At 58.2% G+C, this 17788-nt stretch overlaps 1 protein-coding gene across 1 annotated transcript in view; it reads left to right on the top strand.

Annotated features, from left to right (window-relative positions):
• The first annotated feature begins 4166 nt into the window (after positions 1–4166).
• PKN1 (protein kinase N1) overlaps positions 4167–17788 on the top strand; it is a 55728-nt gene continuing 42106 nt past the window's right edge. The window contains exon 1 of the mRNA XM_032781411.2: positions 4167–4547. Coding sequence (XP_032637302.1) covers positions 4527–4547 — 21 coding nt within the window. The 5' untranslated portion in view covers positions 4167–4526. The remainder of the gene's footprint in view (positions 4548–17788) is intronic.

Genomic DNA, 17788 nt, shown 5'->3' on the forward strand with positions numbered 1-17788 from the left:
TAGGGTGATGTTTATGTGACCATCGCTTATTGGCACTGTAGTGTCCAGGAAGTGGATCTCTTGTGTGGACTGGTCCAGGTTGAGGCTGATGGTGGGTGGAAATTGTTGAAATCCCGGTGGAATTCCTCAAGGGCCTCCTTCCCATGGGCCAGATGATAAAGATGTCATCAATGTAGCACAAGTAGAATAGGGGCGTTAGGGGACGACAGCTAAGGAAGCGTTGTTCTAAGTCAGCCATGTCAGCCCCACACATGGAAGTGGGGCTCAGACACCTCCAGCTCTCCTCATACCACAATCACAGTCTGCCAAGCGGCTCCAGCCAATCCCTCCACCCTTCAATGCAGCTGCACCCAGCTCAGTGAATGCAGCCGGAGAGCAGGCAGGGAATTCTGGCCCGCACCAAGGCACAGAGTTAAGGTTGCATGGCATGGGGGACCCTCACGAGCGGCAGCAGGGTTTTTGGCGCCTGGGTCCTTCTGCGCTCCTGGTCATTGGCAGCAATTCTGCGGGGGGAGGGGGGGTCCTTCTGCGCTCCCGGTCTTTGAGGCACTTCGGCGGTGGGTCCCGGAGCGAGTGAAGGACCCGCAGCAGAATTGCCGCCAAAGACCTGGAGCACAGAAGGACCCCCACCGCTGAATTGCCACCGAGGGCCGCAAAATGCCGCCCTCCCATATCCTGGTGCCCCAGGCGACCGCCTAGGTCACCTCAATGGAAGCGCCGGCCCTGGGGACCCTCCATCACTGGCAGTTTGATGATCAAGATGACTTTTTTTTAAAGATCTCTTGTTCCAAAGGAATTGATCTGGGGATGTTTACTGGCCTGCATTGTACAGGGGGTCAGTTATCACAACGGTTCCCTCTGGCCTTGGAATCTAGGAATGGATGAACTCTCAGTTTTCAGAGGGTGGAGTTTGGCTGAACTCTGCATTAACAAAGTTCTTTGCCAGGGAGTATGTTAAAAATTGTGAGGCGCTCACACACGACGGTCGTGGGAGCTGTATAATTAACTACAATAGCCTCATTGTGCCAGGAGCTGCACAGACACATAGTATGAGACAGCATGGGCCTCAGATCTTCCAGTCTAAATAGACAAGGGATGGGAGGGAAAACTGAGGCAGAGGGCAGTGAACTGGCTAGCCCTAGGGCCCCCAGCAGGTTAGTAGGAGAGCTGAGAAGCAAATCCTGGTCTTCTAATTCCTAGTCAAGTGCTCTACCCACTAGACTATGTTGCTTCCTCAGAGCTCACTGAAATCTTTTCAGGCCCAATCCTGCAAATATTTATAATTACGCACCTGGGCCCAAGGGCAACAGATTTTTCCTAAAAGTGGGGGGGGACACAAAGCCACATCCCTGCCCCTCTTCTTCCCACTGAGGCCCTGCCCCTGGCCAAGCTGCCCATCGGAGAGAGGTCCCGAGAACAGCCCCCAGCCCATGTCCTCACTACCTGGGGCCCCTGCCCAGGGCAGGTGGAGGGTTCATGGATACCCATAGCTGCCCAGGCCACTGTTACCTGGGCTGGGCTCCAATTTCTGGCCTGGCCAGAGGGCGGGGCCTTGAGGAGGAGGGTGGGGGGCCAGGCCCATGGTGAAAAGTGGATGGGGCAGGCTTGTTCACTTTCAAATGTGAGAGGACCATGGCCCCTTGCCCCCCTCCCCCCGTTCCAGTGCACCTGCTTGGGGCATCCCAGTGGCCTAGCAGATGGAGCACTGGAATGGGACTCTAAGACCTGTGTGCTATTCCTGGCTCTCCTGCTGAGTTACCATGGGCAAGTCCAGCCACCCCTCTGTGCCTCAGTCTCCCCATGTGTAAAACATAGATGAAGATAGTGACCTGCTTGGGAAAGCCAAGATCAGGCCCACGACCCATTTATGATGTTCTCGCTCATCCATTTCACTCACCGAATCATAGAAATGTCTGTCTGGAAAGCACCTTGAGGGGTCACTAGTTCATCCCCATGCTGAGACAGGACCATGTAACCCTAGCCCATCCCTGACCAATTTGTCCAATCTGTTCTTCAAAGCCTTCAGTGACGGGGATGCCACGACCTCTGGAAGTTGCCTGGTCCTATGCTGAACTATCCTTGCAGCCAAGAAGTTTTTCCTAATATCTAACCTAAATCTCCCTTGCTGCAGATTAAACCCATTATTTCTTGTCCTAATTCAGTGCACATGGAGAACAGCTGGTCACTGACCTCCTTATAACAACTTGGGACATATATGTAGAGTGTTATCCGTCCTTCCCCTCCTTTCTTCTCAGCCCTGGCTGAGGCCTCCTCAGTGGCCAGAAGAGCAGGACACTATATATAAATTCATTCACCTTGAATGCTGTCTGCAGTTCTAGGAACCCCTCTCCAAAAAGATATATTGGAATTGGCAATGGAACAGAGAAGGGCAACAAAAATGATCAGGGGGCTGGAATGGCTTCTTTACAAGGGGAGATAAAAAAAAACTTGGGCTGTTCAGCTTGGTAAAGAGAGGACTGAGGGGGGGATATGGTAGAGGGCTGTGAAATCATGGATGGTGCAGAGAAAGTGACTAGGAAGTGTTATTTACCTCTTCAGGTAACACAAGAGCCAGGGCTGCCAATTCAATGAATAAACAGCAGGTTTAAAACAAACCCCAGGAAAGTTCTTCACACAACACACAGTGGGTCTGTGGAACACGTTTCCAGGGGATGTCGGGAAAAACATAATCAGGTTCAGAAAAGAATAAGCCAAGTTCCTGGAGGAGAGGTCCAGCAATGGCGACTAGCCCAGATGGTCAGGGAGGCAGCCCCATACTCTGGGTGTCCCTAAGCCTCCAGCTGCCAGAAGCTGGGACTGGAGGACAGGGGATGATGGATCACTAGAGATCACCCTGTTCTGTTCCTTCCCTCTCCGAAGCATCTGGCAGTGTCCGCTGCAATACAAGCCCCATGCCAGGGGTCTCCATGCCTCAGCCTGAACATCAGCACTGCCATGTTTACCCTCCCCACCCCCCAGCAGTTGACGCTGCGACTTGGTGCTGCGGGTTTTTAGACACACTCTCAAGAGACAAGCTCCCGGACCCGTTGTCTGCCCCAGTGTGGCTGTTCTTCTGAAACAACCCCCTCCCCCTTGTCTGACATGTTAATCCACCTCCTCTGTGGGCTGTGAAGTGCAGTGGGTCAGTTTCACTTTCTCTTTCTCGTCAATTTCCTTTTCCCTTTCCCCTACCTCTGCCCAGCCCGACAGGGAGCGCAAACAAAGCTCTTTTCATTCAAACACCGCCCCGAATCCCCTCGCTCTTTCCACTGGGTTAATCCTCCTCCTTGTTTTTTTTTTTTTTGACCTACATTTCAAGGACTTACATTAACTTGGCAGCAGCGCTTGCTCTGGAACAGAACCAGCCGCTGTATTTGTGCGCGAACACTTGCTGAGTTGTTCGCCTGGCTTCTCCGCTGGGAATTGCAAACTTTTGTCCTTGATTTCAAGTGAAAGTAGCCAGCCCGGAGGTTCTCAACTTTCAAGGGCTTGGATTGCTGTGTGTGTTCGGGGGCGGGAGTCGAGAGCACCATAAAGGAGAAAGGGGGCGGGGAGGGGCTCCTAGTTTAGTTCCTGGGAGATGGGTGGGACACAGTTCGGGTATGGAAAAAAACCGTGGAGAATCACTGACTGAACTCCACTAGGACAGAGGTCGCCGGTGCCCTCTATGGGGTGGAATCAAAGCTGCACAACTGTGTGTCATAGGCAGGGCTCTGGGGAGGGGGCTGGGCCGACGTGGGGTCAGTGCAGCATCACGCTCTGGAAGGAGCAGCTGTGTGGGGCACGGTGCAATGGAAGCAGCTGCGGTGGGGGAGGGGCGGTCCAATGCAATACACCATCCCGTCCTCACCCCAAGAACCACACCACCCCCATTCATAAGGACATGCAACGTCCCTCGATGCAACTCCTTGGCGCGGGGCGGATAGACTCCTCCCGCATGCAACCTGGGCAGCGCCGCCATAGCGGGGGTGGCTCGGGCTCTCCTGATCCTGAGCTGCTAATCCCTTAATCTGCAGGGGAAGGGAAGGGATCCCGGGCGGCAGCTGCAACCCCCGCAGTCTCCAGCCTCGGGATTCCGCCCCCATTATCCGCCTGCTGCAGCCCGCGGCTTCCTCCCAGCTCCCTCCCCTCCCGCCTCCCTCCACTCTGGTCATGTGACCAGCCCAGCAAGTTAGGGACCCAGAGAGGGAGGGACAGAGCGGGGGGGTGGCGGCTGCAGCGCGAGCCGCCCGGACAGAACGTTCCCCGGGAGCTGCAGCGGCGCGAGCCGCCCCGGATAGAACGTTCCCCGGGAGCTCCTCGCTCTTCCGTGGTCCCCGCCTGTCCCGCTACAAGAGGCTGGGGGCTTGCAGCGAGGGATCCGCGCACGGTGCACGCCCCGCAGCCTGGAGTGGGGGAGGAGGATGGAGGGGCGGCGGTGAGGGGGGCCCCCTTGGAGAACAGCCGCAGCAGCCTTCCCAAGACGAGGGGAGAGGAGGAGGAGGAGGAAGCAGCCGCGGTGGCTTGTGCGGAGGCGAGGGGCAGAGATGGCCAACGACTCCGTTCAGGTAAGAGCGGCGGCCGGCGGGCAGTTTGTCCCCAGCAGCCAGGGGGCAGCCCGCCAGCATGTCTGGGACCTGCCAGGGGAGGGGAGGGCTTTGAGCCATTGCGTATTTGGGCTCTATAACGGGAGGGCGGTTGGACCCTCCCCGTCTGGGATCTGTAAGGGGGGAGGTGGGACGTGCAGAGGGAGACAGGGGTGCTGGAGCTAGGGGTACGGGAGGCGGCAGCCCCCCCCCCCCCCGTGGCTTGAAGTGTTTTTCATCATATACAAGGTTTACAGTTTTGTTCAAGGGCTCTCAGCACCCCCGCTATACAAATTGTTCCAGCTGTCGCTGTAGGGGGCTCTGGAGTCAATGCACATCTGGAGCCTGCAAAAGAGGGTGTTGAACCTCCTATCTCCCCTATGCCTCTGGGACGTGCAAGGGGTGGGGCCTATTCCCGTAGGCCCCCCCTGCACATGTGGGATATGCAACCCCCCTACACCCATTGATGAAACAAGTAGCTCCATGCTCAGCTGCCCCTCCACCCATGGTGGAAGGGGAGTGTGGGGCAACCCCCATGATACAGGTGGGACATGCCGGCCCCCGGCTGGGCCAGGTTCTGCTCTCACCATCTGTGTAAAGCCAGAGGAACTCTGCTGGCATCTGGCCTGGGGGAGGGAGATGGGGTTGGGGGAGGGTGCTACAGGCCTTTCCTGGCCAGCTGGGCCATGTCTCTCGCACACATTTCTACTTACAAGTTCAGCTCCATCTGCTCTCTCTGCAGTCCCTGTATCCCCCTGCCAGGCCTTGCCCATCCACACATGGGAACTTCTGCTTCTCTTCCCATCCCTCCCCCCGTTCTGGTGCATCGGTTTGGAGGATCCAGACCCAGAACCTGACTGTATGATGCCACCCCTCCCCCCAGCTCTTGCAGCCTCCTCACCCTAGGTAAGACCACAAAGCAGACAGGTGCAAAACCTGATGCAGCTGAAGAGTGGGTGTTGTGAGATCTGGCCCTAGAGAGCACTGAGTGTGTGACCATCCCCTGAATTAGATGGGGGTTCCTTTTTTCCCCCCTCAAGTATTTCCAGGTTCTCAGTGCAGCTGCTCCTTCTCACTGAACCCCAGTTTGCAATGGACAAACAGCTCACTTTCCCTAAGGGCACTGACCCTGCAGCTGTAAATCTAGATGCGTTGGCCCTGACTCAGATCCTGCTCCGTTACCCCTGGCCAGCCCTGCTGTAAGTGAGAACAGAATCCAGCGCTCTGTGCTGCTTGGATGTGTGTTTACCTGAGTGACAGAGACCGAGGTGAAATCCCCTCTGGCGGCCCTGATCCTGCACTAGCTGGGGAGGGTGCGGAGGTCAGATGCATCATCTCTTATAGAGTCACAATTCCCTATAGGGGACTGGATCCTGCACTAGCTGGGAGAAGGATGGGTTAGACGCTCCATCCCTTATAGGATCACACTTCCCTATCGGGTGCCTGTTCATGCACTAGTGGGGGAAATGGCTTAGTTCCCCCATCCCTTATAGGGTCACCCTCCCCTATAGGCTGCCCCCATCTCATGCTAGGTGACAGATGGGGCATGTGCTCTCTTCCTTGTTGGGAGCCCCTGACTCTGTGCTAGCTGGATTGGGGCTGAGTCAGAGGCTGCGTCCCCCCATAGGGCACCCTCCCCTGTAGGAGCCCTGATCCTGCACTGGTAGGGGGATGGGACAGATGCTCTTACAGTCACTTCCCGAGCGGTTGCTCCATGGCGTGGCAAGCTCCGGCCGTGTCTCCTGGGAACATCCTCGGTTGTTGTGGTTTCGCTCTCTTCATGCTTGTGCCCGCAGGGCCCAGCTGAGTGAGAACTCCACCGTGCTGGGGATGTACCGTTTGTGGCTCTGGCTAAGGAACCGGCCAGGGGGAGAAGGGCCCAGGCTGTAGCTGTGTGTGCGGACCCCACCAGCAAGGGTGTGCTACAGGGGAGCCCTGGTGCTCTACCCGAAGCTGCAGCAGCTGCTGCTTTTAGCTCGGGAGATCCCTGGTTCAGCCCCAGGTGTGTTGGCCAAGATGGCTCCTGAGCCTGCCTCCGGCCTGGCCTGTCCATGGTCATCCTCAGCTGCTTGTTTAAAGGATCGCTGTCAGGCTAAAAATCAATCGGCTTAAAAAAACCTTCCTTTCCTGCCCTGTTAGCAGCCTGTCAATTATTCAAGCTATTGTATTGATCCAGCACTGGCAGCCCCTTCGCCTGCCTAGCCAACGGGACTGGAAGAGACGCTCTCGCCTGGTTTTGCTCTCGTTTGCATTTTGCTAAAGGACTGAATAATAAATAAATCTGTTACCCAGCTCTTCTGTGGAGCTCATTATTCCCCAGTGTACAGGTGGGGAAACTGAGGCACAGAGGTGCTTCCCAAAGTTACACAGCAGAGCTGGAAAGAGAACCCGGGAGTCCTGCTTCCTAGTCGGGTCTCCTGTCCACTGCCCCATGCTAGTTAGTTTCACTTTTGATTCCATAATACTGGCTCTCAGGCTGTTGTGTTTGGGAAGCAAAAACCTGGATCCCGACAATGGGACCTTGAGCTGAGAATGTAATCCAAATAGCAAGCGTTTCTCTGAGTGGCTTCTGTAAAACGTAAAGACAAACAAAGTCCTTTGTAGTGTTGACTCTAAACTTCTCTCTAAAGGGAAGCTGGTTGTTCTGGCCTGGCCCCAAACCACTGACAATCTCCTGGGCCTTCCCAGAGCCCTTAGGGGGGGTCACTCTGCATGGGGCCAGTTCCAGGGTCACCGTTCTGCAACAAGCAGGGTGTCGGGTTTTGTAACAAAACCCAGAGGCAGTAGAGAGATCTCCCTCCGCATTTAAAGACCAGATTAGCTGCTTGCACCCAAGGAGAACCTGAAAATGAAATTGACCATGAGCAAAACTGAAAAAGGAGCTCATTGTATATTTTTTGTTTTTGTTTTTAATAGTCCAGGCAGAGAGAGGCAGGAAGCAAACAGTTGGCCTCTATAGCAGAGAGAGCGAAAGAGCTTTGTAAAATATTCCTGGGCTTCTAAGGAGCCAGAGTTTTGTTAATGGCACCGTTCCCTGTGCTGCGTGAGTAACTTGACACAGGAGGCTATCGCTGTCTCATTGTTTCCCTGCGCTCACCCCTGGCTGCCCACATCTGCTGGCTCCTGGCTGTGTAGATTGTCAGAGCGGGGCCTTGCCCCAAAGAGCCGTGTCCTGGGTCTGGCAAGGACCTGTTGTGCTCAGAGCTGTACAATGACTGGAGCTCCTGGGTGCTACCGTAATATACCTAATAAATAAGGCACAGCGCCCAGCACAATGGGGTTCTGGGCCATGAGAGGGGTGCCTAGGTAGTACCATAATACCCCTAATAATGTGGCTAATTCTGTTAACTTCAGTGAGCCTGTGCCCACAGTGCTGAAGCGGGGAGGGTTTGCAGCAGTACGGAGCTGCAGGCTGGGAGCAGCGGTAGCCCAAAGCCCAGGGCTTCTGCAAGTCCCAAGCGAAACATTGGCGAGATCCAGGGCCTTCTATCGGCTGCAGATCTACCAGGGTCCGTCGTCTGGAGGCTGATGGGCAGAGAAATTCAGACTGAGATGCAACATCTCCACAGGGCGGGCAGTGACTGTCCTGGTGTCCGAGGCCAGCAGGGATCACCGGGCTGACCTGCTGGGGAGCCCAAGCCGTTAAATCCCCCCATTATCCCAGGACTGAGCCCAGAGACTTTCCCACCAGTGCATTTCAGGTCTCAAATTGCCCCTAGCCCCATACCCAACCTCCCCCTACTCCCAAGGGCCCAGCCAGACCGAGCTGGGGGAGCTGAGCAGCCAAGCTGGGCCCGGTTAGATTCTCTGCCCTCAATAGGGTGAGGCAGGACGTCATCATAAGAGACCCAGGTGACTCTAGCGGCCCCATGAGCAATGAGGAAGGGGGGGAATAGCGCCCCCCCCCCCCGCAGAAAGGGCTGGGGGAAATTCTGTGGCCTGTGTTTTTGTATTCTGGAAACAGCTGCAGGCCCCCCTGCCCAGATCAGAGCGGTGCTGGCTGTGCCTGGTGCTGTGGGGGCCCCCAACCCAGATCCGGGGGGGAATGTGCAGGCCTTGCACGGGCAGTCACTGCCCCAGAAATCTCCCGGTCTAAACAAATAAGGGAAGGATTAATCTCATCCTCATTATATGGCATGAGGGAAACTGAGTCACACAGCAATTGAGTGAGGTCCCATGGGGAGTCTGTGTCAGCACTGGGCATTGAATGCAGATCTCCTGGGTCCACCCTCCCCACCTGGGTGTGGGTAAGGCTAGATGATCATTCTCATCTGGCCTTGAAATCTACAAATCCTCACTTGCTCAGGGATGGGTAGGTTTTTTTTTAAGTTGTCCCCCTCCCCTCTGGCTTGTGCTGTGTCTGCTCCCTGCTGTGCTGGGCCTGGTGCGAGGCCCCGACTAGAGCAGTGGGCGTCTCTGTGGGCAGTGGTCCTGGCTGGCTGGCTGGCTGGCTGTTTGGAGAGCCGCTAGGTGATGGGTTTCCCTGCGCCGCATGGAAGCCGGGGGTGGCAATCAGAGGGCACTGGCTCTGCGAGACAGGGGCTTCCTCTCAGTGAGGCAGGCAGTGCTGGGGGACGGCCGGAGAGAGGGGAGGCCGTGTCTGGTTAATATAAGGGGCGGGAAGGAATCGTGGTGTCTTTGTCTGCATATGAATAATTGACAGACTGAGTTAATGCAGCCGATCCAATGCTCCCATCTGCAGCGTGTGTGCAGCTCGGCTCTGCTCACCATGGTGGGGGGGCAGCTGGCGGTTGCATTCCCACTGACTTTGCTTGGCACAGAGTCTCTGAACCCCACTCCAGGGTGCTGAGACTGTATCCATCCCCCAAGTCCAACCTCACTCCCTGTCCCTCTATGTCAGCACAGCCTGGGGGGGGGGGGGCGCTGAATGCACTAGCCGTGGGGAGGGAGGCTGTGCGAGTGGGGGGTCATTAGATCAGGTCCCTCCCCACCCCCCACACCAGCTGGTGCTTCTCTTCCAGCTCCTGAGAGCAGCTGCCAGCTTCCCCCAGCCAATGCGAAGCTCTGTGCCTGGCAAAGCAGGGTGGGTAGGGGGGCACTACCCCCTGCTGGAACCCAGAACCTGTCCAGAGTCAGCAGAGGAAACAGCACTGAGCTTTGCTAGCCCGGCGGGGGGGATGCCAGGCTGAGCGGTTGAGGGAGAATCCAGGGGGGACAGGGCAGCCAACCAGGGCTTGGGATGCTGCCGTTTGATTTCCCAGATATGCCGCCCTGTGTGGTGTGGTGCTTAATTTGCCCCTCTCTGCCTCAATTTCCGCCTCTATACATGGGGGTGAAAGCAGGTCCCTACCTCTCGGGTGGGAGGGGATAATCCATTGGTGGCTAGAGGAGACTCCATGGGATTGGGTTGTGCCTCACTCCCTTCGGCTATAGGGAAACCTCAGCCCTAATCCATTGGTGGCTGTGTCTCAGGTGGGGCTTGGTGCCCGTGTGGAGCGAGTGGAGCTTTGCTCTGGGGAAGGGCACCACAGGGTGGAGACTGGCGCGGCGCTTTCAACACCAGCAGGGGCACCGGGGAAGCGTACGGAGCAGGCCCTGGGCGGGCAGCAGCAGTGGCAGCTCCTGGCGTGTGTTGGGCATAGGGCAGGAGGGTCTATATACGGCGCCTGGGGGCAGGAGACCCCACAGGTACCAGAGACCAGGTCTACCACTTGTTGGCTCCTCCCGGAACCTGCAGAGGGTGGAAGCCAGTTCTAACCAAGCGTGCCAAGGAGCAGGAAATTGCTTATTCCAGTGGCACCAGGCTAGGACTCCTGGGTTCTATTCCCCGCTGGCCCTGGCCCCAGCACAGTTGCTATCAGTGGTGCTTCTGAGTGCTGCTGTTTGTTCCCTCTCTGCCCACGTGCCACCGACTCAGCCTCTCCGCAGACTCCCTGGTCCCCACTCCTGCCAGGGAGGGGCGTGGCATGCCAGCAGCCAGGGAGCCGCACAGGGCCTGACTCTGCTCTCATCAGTGCTGGTATCAAATGGCGCTTCCCCGCTGGCTGCAGCGGAGCTGCACCCAATGTAACTGAGGGCAGAATCGGGTGCTTTGTTTTTTAGTAGGTCCTATGTAAATATGACAAGCCCCCTCTCCTCTTTTTTTTTTTTTTTTTTTTTAACTGAATTCTGGAAAACCCAAACTCCTCCCTGGAGTTGGAATGTGGTCGGCTCAGCCTGGCCGAAGACACCGCACTGCCCATCTTTCTCCCCGCAAGGGGGCCTCCTCTGACCTTTAACTTCCTTGTGGGTGCTGCTGTCCCTTTAAACACCCCTCCCTCTGTCTTCTAGCCCCAGCCAGGCTGAGCTGCAGCAGCTGCAAAGACACACTGGCGAGGGTGTTGGCACCAGCTGCCTGGGGGCACCTGGAGCCTTGGATGGCTCTGGCTGCTAGGATGCCCACTGGCCACGAGGCCACGCCCCGGCCCTTGGCCCCAGAGCTGGGCACAGTGACCTGGGGAGGCTTTAGTTGTTGTTGTGCTTCATGCTGGCTCCAGGTCAGGTCCTGTTCCAGGCCGCAGACCTGTTATTCAGAACCCCCCGTCCCATGGGACTGGCCCCAGCCTGTGGTGGCACTACCATAGGGGCCTGTGGAACTGCTTGCCACTAGGAGATTGGGGGAGGTGGTCTCAGACAATGGAACCCCTCACCGCTAGGAGACTGGGGCTTTGGGCCCATGGTGTTTGGAGCTGCAGATAAACCCTCGGCTCTGCGATCAAACTTCCCTTCTTCCTGGAGACCAGCAAAATCAAAACACTGTTGTTAACGACTCCAGCTCATTCTCTGTCAGGCTGTGAAATGGGGCCGGGGAGTGGGAGGAATTTCTATTTATAAATACATTGGAGGTCATCCCAGAATCCCTCAGTGATTTGGGGGGGGTAATTACTTGGAGAGAGGTTGCTAATTGGTGGGGTTATGGTAGTACTTAGACCCAGAAAAGCACAGATGTCCTGCCTCAACGAGCTTCTGTTCTCAGTAGACCCAAGGTGGAAGGGGAAACTGAGGCATGCAGGGTGAAGCAACTTGCCCAGAGTCACCCAGCAGGGCAGTGGCAGAGCCAGGAATGGAACCCTGGTGTCCTGCATCTCAGCCCATTGGAGTGAGAAAATCCAGACTGTCCTGTTCTGGCTTAGGGGTGTGTGTGTGGGGAGGGGGAGGGATCATGCTAAAGGGGGCGCTAGTTTGGCAGGGACAGGGGGAGGCCAGGCTAGATCGGGGTGGCTCTTGCAGTCAGCATGCAACGCAGAGGGCACTAAAGATGGGGCTGCTTCCCCAAAGGGTCAATGCCTCTGCCAGTCCCTCCGCTGGCCCCCTGCTGACCCTCAGCTCTGGCTGCCTTGCGGAGGGGCATCTGGGCCTTCTCCCCTGCCCCTCGGTGCCGCCAGGGCAGAGGTTGGACCTGGCGTGGTTGCGTTTCACACCAGAAATGTAACCGGCCCCGTGAGCAACCAGGGAATCAAGCGCAGGGGCCCCCCACCACCAAGACTGTGTCCTTACAGCCTCTGCCTCTCTTCCCTCCGTACATTTGCTCTCCTTGGCCTGCTCCTAGGGGAAACTGAGACAGGGCTGGGGCAGCAGGGCGCCTGGAGAATTGACCTGGAGACCACTAGCAGTCCCAGGGCATCTGCAAAGCAAGGCCAGGCCAAGACCCTGGTGCTGGGGTGACTGAGGAGCATGGGGGTGGGGAATGTCTGTAAGCTTCCCCCCCCCGCCCCCCCGCCGGTTTGGCGTCTGTCTTGTTTCCTGGCACTGATTTGATTCTCACTGGAGTTTTTGGCCTGCTCGGCACTTTCTGGGTGCTTGGCACTCTCTGCTTTCCTAGCTTGGGGCTCCCTGGTCAGTCCTCGGAAAGCACCCCCAGCCCGGGGCAGCCGTTTCTTTTACTCCTTGGCCCAGCTCTGCCTCCCCTGACGTTCAGCTGCTTCTGCAGCTGTGGGCCCTTCCTACCTGGTGGGGGGGCGACATGCTGTCATAGCGGGGGCAGGTTGGCCTCCCAGTGGCCCCCCCCCCCCCGCCAGGGCGCCCCAGCCTCTTGCATAGCAGGGCAGACAGGGGCTGCATGCTAATGGGGGTGTCTCCTGGGGTGGGGGCAATTACCTTGATGGTGTAAGATCCTTGTGGAATCTGAGTGTTGGAAGGAAGTGTTCAAACCTCCCTGCTCGGCCAGGGCTCCTGAGTTCTGCAAACCATTCTCTCTCCCTCCCGTCCTGGACTCCTGGGTTCTGCAGAGCATTCTTTCTCCCTCCTGTCCCGGACTCCTGGGTTCTGCAGAGCATTCTCTCTCCCTCCTGTCCCGGACTCCTGGGTTCTAACTTGCGGAGCAGGGGTGCTGAAGGCGGAAGCCATGGATTTGGGTTGTAATCACCATTTCAAGCCAGGAGGTGCGGCAGCCCCCCAGCACCCCTAGTTCCAGCACCTTTTTTGAGTCTGGCCTCTTTCTTCCAGGCTGTGATCCGCTGAGTCATGGCCTGGCTTAGCCCCCACTCGCCCCCAGTGCAGTCACGGGGGTGGGGGTGGGGAGGGAGGGGCCGGCTCCTTCCTCCCGTGCTGATCTTGCTGTCACCCCGCAGCCCTGGTTACCCCCCATCACTTTCCCACCCTCCCCGCTCCCAAGGCTCTGTCCTTTAACTAACATGTTTTGCTCCAGCACCCCCCTAAATAAACCTGTCCAGGGGCCCCCTCCCCAGCCTGGGCCCCCAGCTCTCAGACCCCCAAGATACCAGCACTGGGGCTTGGCCAGAGGAGCTGGGTGAGCTGCTGGTGGGAGACCTGGGTGCTTCCATCCTTGCTGCAGCCCCTGTTCTTGGTGCTAGGCCAGCCCTGGATGCCCCTCCAGCTCTGCTGGTGCCCCTCAATCCTGACCCGCAGCCCTCTGCTAGCCCAGCCCTGGGCTCCCCCAGCTCTGCCGGTGCCCCTCAATCCCAACCCGCAGCCCCTGCTAGCCCAGCCCTGGGCTCCCCTCAGTCCTGACCTGCATGGCCTGGCCAGTGCCCTCCCGCCTCACACCAGGCGGGGCAGTTTGCGCCACCGCGGGGCCTGCACCGTGGATCTGGCACCAAGGCCAAAGGCCCAGAGTAGGCACAATCAGGGACAGTTTGCTCTGCTGGGGGTGGGCCCCATCCAGGCCATTCTCCCTTGAGAGCAGCCTCCGTCGGCTGGGCTGTGGAGCCGTTCAGTCTGGGAAGAGCCAATCTCACTTCCCTGTATGGACTGGAGGGGGTGTTTTTGCCCTCAGGGACCCCATCAGCAGCACCCCTGAAAGGTGCCAGGTCTGCCCAATGATCCTGCTGGTCTGGGCACGCTGGGGTCACCCAGAGGTGCCATGGGCAGGGTGATTGGCTGCCCAGAGCTGCTGGCAGGATCCTGCCTGATCAGAGCTATGACCCCTGGCAGGTCCTGCTGCTGCCCCTTCCCATCACTCCGGGTGCAGAGGCATCATGCGTGGGGGTGGGACACTAACTTGCCCTGCGGGATGTGATCTATCCCGCGTGAGTCAGAGGGAGCAATTCCTGGAGCCAGAACCCAACATGGGGGGAGGGACTCAAATACCCCCCCCCCCCACATACACACACTTCGGGCTGGAGGAGCCACTGGGAGCCCCCCTCAGTGCCCACAATCTGGTCTACTCCTGAAGGGCCCAGCTGGATGCTAACCAGGGGGTCTCCCCAGCCTGCCCCCCAACCCACAGGGCATCAGCCCAATGAGTGGCTGGCCAGGGGCATGGGGCTGCATTTGTAACCCAGCCTGTGAACAGCTGGACCTGCCCCCCCCCAAGCTATGGGGCTCTAAGCCCTGGGCTCAGTGTCCTGCAGAGAACCCCCCTCCCTCCCCAAGAGACTGGGGGTCTCCTTCTTTGCCAGGTTGTCCAGTGCCTTCTGCAGTAGCCTCTTTGGGTCTGGCTGCCCCCCTGCCATAATGGGGGCTGGGGAGCTACTCCCCCCACCCTGTGGGGCGAGGGTTCTTCTCCCTGCTCTGGGATCAAACTTGGGGTTCCCTCACCTACCGTCGTGTTCCACTAGCTGGGGGGGGACCCCACAGGGATTCCCCCTCCCCCTCATTTAGCTCTGGGGGATTATAGGATTAGCTCCCAGGCTCCAGATTTGTCTGTTTTCCAACTGTTTTTTTTCACTCTGGATTTACCCTGAGCAAATCCCCCCTCCCCATCCCACGCTTGTAGCTTTAACCCCTCAGCCCCCTCCCTCACCTGTGGCTTTAACCCCTCAGCCCCCCAAATCCCATCCCCCACCTGTGGCTATAACCCCTCAGCCCCTCTCCCCCATCTGTGGCTTTAACCCCTCAGCCCCCCCAAATCCCTTCCCCCATCTGCGGCTTTGACCCCTCATCCCCCAGGGCACCACTGGCCAGTGGCAGAGAATGACACCCAGAATCAGCCAGGCAACTTCCACCCCTGCCTCTATGGGGCAGAACAAAGCCCCGTCCTCCACTGGGGCAAGGGTCTGCTTGGCACCTGCCATGGGCTGGGCGCTCAAACTGTGGCATGGAAAGAGGAAGTGGCAGAGTTGGGAAGTCTCCCTGCCCAGAGCTGCAGATAGAACCCAGGAGTCCTGGCTCCCTGCGCCAACCCTCTTGGCCTGGCCTGGCCTGGATACAAAGCTCTGTCCCTTTCTGCGCTGCCGGCTCCTAGAGCTGCTGCCTCTTCTGCTAGGAACTTTCTGTTGCTGGTGCTTCATCTAGGCAGTGAAGGGTTAAGGCAGCTGAGCCTGGGACTTCCCATTCAACTGGAGCTAGCTGTGGGGGCGGGGGAAGCTGGGTGCTAGGGGGCAGTTTGGCTGTAACGGGGTGCAGGGGGATGGGGTCTCGTGCACCCAGCATCGAAGTGAGGGGCGCAGGCCCAGCCCCGAGCGGTGTCCGGGTGCCACCCATCCCTGGGAGCTGTGTGGGTGCGGCCCACGGCCAGCCCTGGAGCATGGGGACAGGAGTGCTGGCAGGCAGGGCCGGTTCTTCCACTCCGGCTGGCTGCCTCCCGACCCGGCTCTATTCCTTTTCCTGCTCCTGGCCCCTGGCTGCTCCATGTCCCCAGTGCCTGGGGTCAGTCTCCTCCTTCCTGAGCAGCTGGGTTGGGGGGCTGGGTCTGAGGCTGAACTCCAGGGCTGGGAGCCCTCAGCCAGTGCAGAGCTCTGCTCCCCTGGGCTGGTTGGGTGGGGCGGGCAGCCCCCCTGTGCCCCCCCAGGAGCATGCCCTTTCCTGCCTGGGGCAGGCAATGGGGGTGAGTGGTTAGCTGGGTTCAGGGCATTAAGGGGGCAGCCCAGGGCAAGGGGGGCACACTCACATTCTGAGTTTGGAGGTGCAGCCTCATCTCCCAGCCTGCGTTGCCAGAGGTGCTGAGAAGCTCTGGGAGAGGCAGGGTCCATGTATGTACATGTGGGGGCCCCTCTACCTACAGGCTGGAATGGATCCATGGGAATCTAGACTCCAACATGGGGAGGTCTGGGGCTCCAGGGCTGGAGTAGCTGACTCCAGGGTCTTGGCTGGGTGTGCCCCCCCACCAAGTTTCTGGGGATCTGTCTGGGTCTCCCTGCCCCAGGAAATGGGGAACTGGAGCATGTGGCTCTGTCTGAGGCATTGCCCCGGCCCCCCAACCCTGGAGCATCTAGGTGCCTCACAGCCTGTGATGTTTATTTTCAAATGCCCCCCCCCAACCCCGGCAGGGCTTTTATCCCCCTTGTACAGCTGGAGGAAACTGAGGCACAGAGCAGCTGGCTCACCCAAGGCATCTGTGGCAGAGGGACTTGAACCCAGATTGCCTGCATCACAGGCTAGAGCCTGAATCATTGGGCCAACATCTTCATAGGAGGGGATTGCTGTCTCGTATTCATTGTCAATCAAATTGGTCCCCCCAACCCCTTGGTGATGCACTGACCCTGGTTACCCCTCTCTTTCAGGCTCACTTGGGCCAGGGGTGGGGAGAGGTCTGTGAAGCACCCAGCATGAGGGGGCCCTTGATCTCAGTCTAGGGGGAGGGGAGGAATCTGTGCAGTGCCCAGAGTGACAGGCCCCAATCTCTGGGAGGGTCTCTATGTGCTACCATAATACATCTAATAGCACTAGGATACTAGAGCAACTTCTTTAAGCCAGAGCACTGGTTCAGTGGTGCCTTAACAAAACCATGGAGCAAAGGATTCGGGGAAGGCACTGAGGAAGTCTGGTGTAGAGCACTGGCCTGGGGCCAGGGCAACCTGGGTTTGAATCCCTGCCTCCCTGTGCAGCTTTGGCCAAATCACTTCCTTGCTCCGTGCCTCAGTTTCTCCATCTGTATTGGGGGTGCCACTCCCCTAGGCTGTGTGGCTCAGTCTGCTTTGGCGTGAGGCACTCAGATACTCCAGCAAGAGCTAAACCCTAGCATCAGCCTCCTTTGTAGAGTCAGCATGCAGAAAACAAAGGATTGTGGGATGGAAAAGATCAGGGTGAGGAGTCTTGGTGCAGGGGCTCCCCCAGGGGAAGAGGGGGCAGACATATGCAGCTCTCTGCCTGGGCGCTGGGTCAGCAGTGCTCCCCCCTTGATGCTGACAGCCTCTGCCTCCTGGAGCGGCTGGCCCTGACCCTGAGGGAAGCACAGTCTAGTGGGGGTTTTCATACCGGGGTTTGGCATCCTCGGGGGCTGCTGTAGGACCGAGGTGAGCACCATCCCTCCACTCTGGCTTGGATCCCCCACCTTTTCCAGCCCTTGTATCAGCCAGGCACCATCCCACCTGCCTGCGTGGCTTTGGGTAGCGAGTCCCTCTCCTGGGCTGGAACATTGGGACAGGGACTCTGGTGCCCCTCCAGCACCTCTGATGGGATGGGCACAGTTAACCTCTGCAGTACCAGTGGGAACTGGCAGCTGCTAAATCTATCCTATGGATGGGAAGGAAACTGAGGCACTGAGGTGAAGTGGCTTACTACTGGACATTACTGCCTGCCCTGAGCTGGTGTAGAACCCAGGAGTCCAGCACCCCCCTGCTCAGCTGTAATCACTAGACCCCACTGCATGCCCACTGTGCAGCTTGTGCCTGAGCAGAGGCTGTGAACACACCTCTACTCTGCCTGTGCTCTCACCCTGCAGGGCCCATATGACTCTCTGTGGCCCAGGAACCTCCCCGGGCATTGCAGAGCCTGAACTTGGAGCGGGTAGCAGCTGGAAGGGAGGAGCAGGAGTGTGTGACTTCCATGGCACTAGGTCAGCAGTGGGGTGGGGGTGGGAGGCAGGGAGCAGGCAGAGAATT

Source organism: Chelonoidis abingdonii, chromosome 26 (assembly GCF_003597395.2).
Source record: "Chelonoidis abingdonii isolate Lonesome George chromosome 26, CheloAbing_2.0, whole genome shotgun sequence".
Taxonomy (NCBI): domain Eukaryota; kingdom Metazoa; phylum Chordata; order Testudines; family Testudinidae; genus Chelonoidis; species Chelonoidis abingdonii.